Genomic DNA, 5670 nt, shown 5'->3' with positions numbered 1-5670 from the left:
TGAGGGGTAACTTCCCCAGTGTGAGGGGTTCCTACCCCATTGAGGGGTAACTTCTCCAATATGAAGGGGACCTGCCCCATTGAGGGGTAACTTCACCAGTGGAGGGGGACCTGCCCTATTGAGGGGTAACTTCCCCAGAGTGAGGGGTAACTTCCCCAGTGTGAGGGGTAACTTCCCCAGTGTGAGGGGTTCCTGCCCCATTGAGGGGTAACTTCCCCAGTGTGAGGGGTAACTTCCCCAGTGTGAGGGGGACCTGCCAGAATGTGCTGGGTGTAACATTGCACAGGGCCCTGTAACAGTGAGAAATTCAATGTTAATATCTCACTAACTCACACTTGGTCCTCCCTCTGACAGTTACACATGTTTAGTAACTTCTTCCTGAACTTTGAATCTCTCACATGATACACTCCAAGTTTAGGTTAATAAAACTCAGAGTTCATTAAGAAACTGTTGTTAGTTAAATAAATACAGAGTGAAAACAAATTGCACTAAATTAAAGCCCAAGGAACAGTTGCTGCTGTGTTCCTCTCTTCAGACCCTGACAATCAGCTTCTGCCAGTGTAAACAGACTGATGCAACAACGATCCTGGGGACAGCTGCAGCCATTCTCTCCTCTGGTAATAGCTGGAGCTCTGAAAGAGCCTCTCGCTTCCCATGTCCTGTGCACTCTCCGTCCCTCACTGTGTTTGCTCAGGTCTCGATGACCTATCTACTACAGTCCCTTGTTCTCGATGAGGATGTGAAAATGAAGCAATTTGACAAGAACCTGAATTCAATTTACTTCATTTCATGATGTGGAGGAGCCGGTGTTAGACTGGGGTGTGCAAAATTTAAAATCACACAACACCAGGTTATAGTCCAACAGGTTTATTTGGAAGCACTAGCTTTCGGACTACTGCTCCTTCATCAGGTGGTTGTGGAGTGTAAGATCGTAAGACACAGAATTTATAGCAAAAGATGTATCTGAAATTATATATTGAAAAAGACCTGAATTGTTTGTTCAGTCTCTCATCTTTTAGAGTGACCATGTTGGTTTCAGTTCTTTCAAATGTAAATTCCAGAACTTTTTTTTAAAGTTACATTCTCTTTATTTCAAATTTTATTTGTACTTTATTTCAAATTTTCTTTGATTTAATTGGGCCATATAGTGGGTGCTGACCCTCAAAAGGACTTGTCAGATGTCAATAACCTCCCCACCCCCACTCTGGGAGGGGCCAGGGAAAACTGTGGGGGAGGAATAGGTGGCAATAGTAAGTCAGAGCTCTCCTTTCCTGGCTCATTTCAAACTGGCTCTGTCAGTCCATCCTGTTGAAAGAAGAGCCCATTGTCAGTGAATCACTGCTTCCCAGTGAACCCACTGCTCTGTGCAGCACTCAGTGTGGCTCAGTGTATAGTGCTTCCCCTCTCAGAGTCAGGGATTTGTGGATTCAGATTCTATTCAGGACACAGAAACAATCCTGACCAACTAGCCTTTTTCAAAGATTTTGCTTGGCTAAGACAATTACCCTGCCCTCCTTCAAAATACATCGATGGGATCTTTCCATCCAGCTGATGGCCACTTAATGACTTACCCAAAAGAGAACATCTTTTCTCAGAAACTCCCCTGACTCCCTCAGCACTGACACTCTGACAGTGCGGCACTCCCTCAGCACTGACCCTCCGACAGTGCGGCGCTCTCTGAGCACTGACCCTCTGACAGTGCGGCGCTCCCTCAGCACTGACCCTCTGACAGTGCGGCACTCCCTCAGCACTGACCCTCTGACAGTGCGGCACTCCCTCAGCACTGACCCTCCAACAGTGCGGCACTCCCTCAGCACTGACCCTCCAACAGTGCGGTACTCCCTCAGCACTGACTCTCCAACAGTGCGGCACTCCCTCAGCACTGACCCTCCAACAGTGCGGCACTCCCTCAGCATTGACCCTCCAACAGTGCGGCACTCCCTCAGCACTGCTTTGGGGGGTCCATTTGGATTATGTACACAGTTTGTAGAATGGTACTTGAACCCACATCCTGCCGATTGAGAGGTGCTACCCACTGAGCCAGGCCTGAATACAGTGGGTTTGGATCTGCTCTGGGATTGCACAAAGGATGTGGGAACACCCCTGACCTGTGCACGCGGTGCCCGTGTCGGGCACTGGTAATGATCCTGTGGGCTGATGTGGGGCAGTAACGCAGAGGCTCTGCGTGTAACCCTGAAGGGGCTCTATTGGCTGCCCCCACCTCTCACAGCTTTATAACCAGCAGCCAACAAAAACTTAGATTGAGACAGTAAGTCCTCACTTAAAGTTATGGCTGCATTCCTGAAATTCACAACATTAACTGAAATGACCTGAAGTGAAATAACTGTAAGTGAAACTTGGCTACTGTAGGAACCATTGGTAAAACTATAGTTAGGTTCTGGAGGACATCATTTCTCAGAAAACAAATCAAATACGAAAATTTGATTTGAAACAGTTTCTACCCTACTGTCGTTGTTAGAATAGTGAATGGACTCACAAACGTTTAACATTCACCTGTACCTCTGTTTTTGTTTTTGCTGCTGTTTATCTATTATTTACTCATCTATGCTACGTAACTCTGTGACCTGCCTGTATTGCTCGCAAGACAAAGATTTTCACTGTGTTTCAGTATTTATCTCAGACAATAAATTCAATTCAATATTTTATTCTCTGAGTTGATATTTTTACATTGCTAAATGCCTACATTTGGTTAATGAAATAAGTTCTGAAATAAAATAAGTTTAACAATGTGAAAAATGTCAATATAGAAGAATATGTGGGAGTGGCAGGGGGGGGGGGAATGGGGTGATGGGGTGGTCAGTACACAGGTTTGCAGATGACATAAAAATTGACCAAATGGCTGGCAGTGAAGAGTCAGGTGTGGGGTTACATGAGGATAGAGACAGACAGCTCAGATGGGCAGGTCAGTGGCAGATGGAGTTTAACCCTGATAAATGTGAAGTATGCACTTTGGAAGAAGTAACAAGAGAGGACACAATGAATGACAGAAGGAAGCTCAGAGGAACGGAGGGATCTTGGGGTGCTGGTCCACAGACCCCTGAGAGCAGCAGGACAGGTTAATAGGATAAACGGAGATTCATAGAGCAGGGAGGTGATGTTGGAGCTGTGCAAGAGGTTGGTGAGGCCGCAGCTGGAGCACCGTGTGCGGCCCTGGTCTCAGCGCTATAGGAAGGATATGATTACACCGGGCAGGGGTGTGGAGGAGATTCACCAGGATGCTGCCTCGGCTGGAGCACACTTCCTGCCATCTCATCTCGACCGCGCGCTTGCCACAATGGGTCCTCATTGGACCCAGCCAGCCCAGACCCCATTGATGCTACTGGGTACAACATTAGCCGAAACCCGACTCCACAGCCACCTGTATGAATCTGTGCTGGAGGCAGACACAGCTGGGAACCCAAATTCACCTGCTGGGAACCAGCAGGTTCCATGTTAGGAACAATTCAGTCCGTGCGGCTGGGTCCACTCCAGTCCGTGCTGCTGGGCCCAATCCAGTCCGTGCTGCTGGTCCCACTCCAGTCCGTGCTGCTGGTCCCACTCCAGTCCGTGCTGCTGGTCCCACTCCAGTCTGTGCTGCTGGGCCCACTTCAGTCTGTGCTGCTGGTACCACTCCAGTCCGTGCTGCTGTGCCCACTCAAGACCTACCGCTGGGCCCACTCCAGTCCATGCAACTGGGCCTACCCCAGTCTGTGCTGCTGGTCCCACTCCAGTCCGTGCTGCTGGGCCCACTCCAGTCCGTGCTGCTGGTCCCACTCCAGTCCATGATGCTGGGCCCACTCCAGTCCGTGCAACTGCGCCAACCCCAGTCTGTGCTGCTGGGCCAGTGCTGCTGGGCCCACTCCAGTCTGTGCTGCTGGATCCACTCCAGTCCGTGCTGCTGGGCCCACTCCAGTCAGTGCTGCTGGGCCCACTCCAGTCTGTGCTGCCAGGCCCACTCCAGTCCGTGCTGCTGGTCCCACTCCAGTCTGTGCTGCTGGGCCCACTCCAGCCAGTCTGCTGGTCCCACTCCAGTCCGTGCTGCTGGGCCCACTCCAGTCTGTGCTGCTGGGCCCACTCCAGCCAGTCTGCTGGGAGGAGAAAGTGAGGTCTGCAGATGCTGGAGATCAGAGCTGAAAATGTGTTGCTGGAAAAGCGCAGCAGGTCAGGCAGCATCCAAGGAGCAGGAGAATCGACGTTTCGGGCATAAGCCCTTCTTCAGGAATCAGTCTGTGCTGCTGGTCCCACTCCAGTCTGTGCTGCTGGTCCCACTCCAGTCCTTGCTGCAGAGCCCAATCCAGTCCGTGCTGCTGGGCCAAATCCAGTCCGTGCTGCTGGGCCAGTGCTGCTGGGCCCACTCCAGTCTGTGCTGCTGGGCCCAATCCAGTCCATGCTGCTGGTCCAGTGCTGCTGGTCCCACTCCAGTCTGTGCTGCTGGATGCACTCCAGTCCATGATGCTGGGCCCACTCCAATCCGTGCAACTGCGCCTACCCCAGTCCGTGCTGCTGGGCAGTGCTGCTGGGCCCACTCCAGTCTGTGCTGCTGGGCCCACTCCAGTCCGTGCTGCTGGGCCCACTCCAGTCAGTGCTGCTGGGCCCACTCCAGTCTGTGCTGCTGGGCCCACTTCAGTCTGTGCTGCTGGTCCCACTCCAGTCTGTGCTGCTGGGCCCACTACAGTCTGTGCTGCTGGTACCACTCCAGTCCGTGCTGCTGTGCCCACTCAAGACCTACCGCTGGGCCCACTCCAGTCCATGCAACTGGGCCTACCCCAGTCTGTGCTGCTGGTCCCACTCCAGTCCGTGCTGCTGGGCCCACTCCAGTCTGTGCTGCTGGTCCCACTCCAGTCCGTGCTGCTGGTCCCACTCCAGTCCATGATGCTGGGCCCACTCCAATCCGTGCAACTGCGCCTACCCCAGTCTGTGCTGCTGGTCCCACTCCAGTCCATGATGCTGGGCCCACTCCAGTCCGTGCAACTGCGCCAACCCCAGTCTGTGCTGCTGGGCCAGTGCTGCTGGGCCCACTCCAGTCTGTGCTGCTGGATCCACTCCAGTCCGTGCTGCTGGGCCCACTCCAGTCAGTGCTGCTGGGCCCACTCCATCTGTGCTGCTGGGCCCACTTCAGTCTGTGCTGCTGGTCCCACTCCAGCCTGTGCTGCTGGGCCCACTCCAGGCCGTGCTGCTGGGCCCCCTCCAGTCCGTGCTGCTGGGCCCACTCCAGGCCGTGCTGCTGGGCCCCCTCCAGTCCGTGCTGCTGGGCCCACTCCAGGCCGTGCTGCTGGGCCCCCTCCAGTCCGTGCTGCTGGGCCCACTCCAGGCCGTGCTGCTGGGCCCCCTCCAGTCCGTGCTGCTGGGCCCACTCCAGGCCGTGCTGCTGGGCCCCCTCCAGTCCGTGCTGCTGGGCCCACTCCAGGCCGTGCTGCTGGGCCCCCTCCAGTCCGTGCTGCTGGGCCCACTCCAGGCCGTGCTGCTGGGCCCCCTCCAGTCCGTGCTGCTGGGCCCACTCCAGGCCGTGCTGCTGGGCCCCCTCCAGTCCGTGCTGCTGGGCCCACTCCAGGCCGTGCTGCTGGGCCCCCTCCAGTCCGTGCTGCTGGGCCCACTCCAGGCCGTGCTGCTGGGCCCCCTCCAGTCCGTGCTGCTGGGCCCACTCCAGTCAGTGCTGCTGGGCCCACTCCA

The 5670-nt window shown here is 54.8% G+C and overlaps 1 protein-coding gene across 1 annotated transcript in view; it reads left to right on the top strand.

Moving 5' to 3' along the window:
• Positions 1-572: 572 nt before the first annotated feature.
• Positions 573-5670, top strand: part of adamtsl5 (ADAMTS like 5) — a 37585-nt gene continuing 32487 nt past the window's right edge. Inside the window, exon 1 of the mRNA XM_043680121.1 lies at positions 573-694. Coding sequence (XP_043536056.1) covers positions 573-694 — 122 coding nt within the window. The remainder of the gene's footprint in view (positions 695-5670) is intronic.

The sequence above is a fragment of the Chiloscyllium plagiosum genome, chromosome 40 (assembly GCF_004010195.1).
Source record: "Chiloscyllium plagiosum isolate BGI_BamShark_2017 chromosome 40, ASM401019v2, whole genome shotgun sequence".
Lineage (NCBI taxonomy): Eukaryota > Metazoa > Chordata > Chondrichthyes > Orectolobiformes > Hemiscylliidae > Chiloscyllium > Chiloscyllium plagiosum.
The sequence above is the reverse complement of the archived record's forward strand: the minus strand, read 5'-3'. Positions and strand labels throughout refer to the sequence as shown.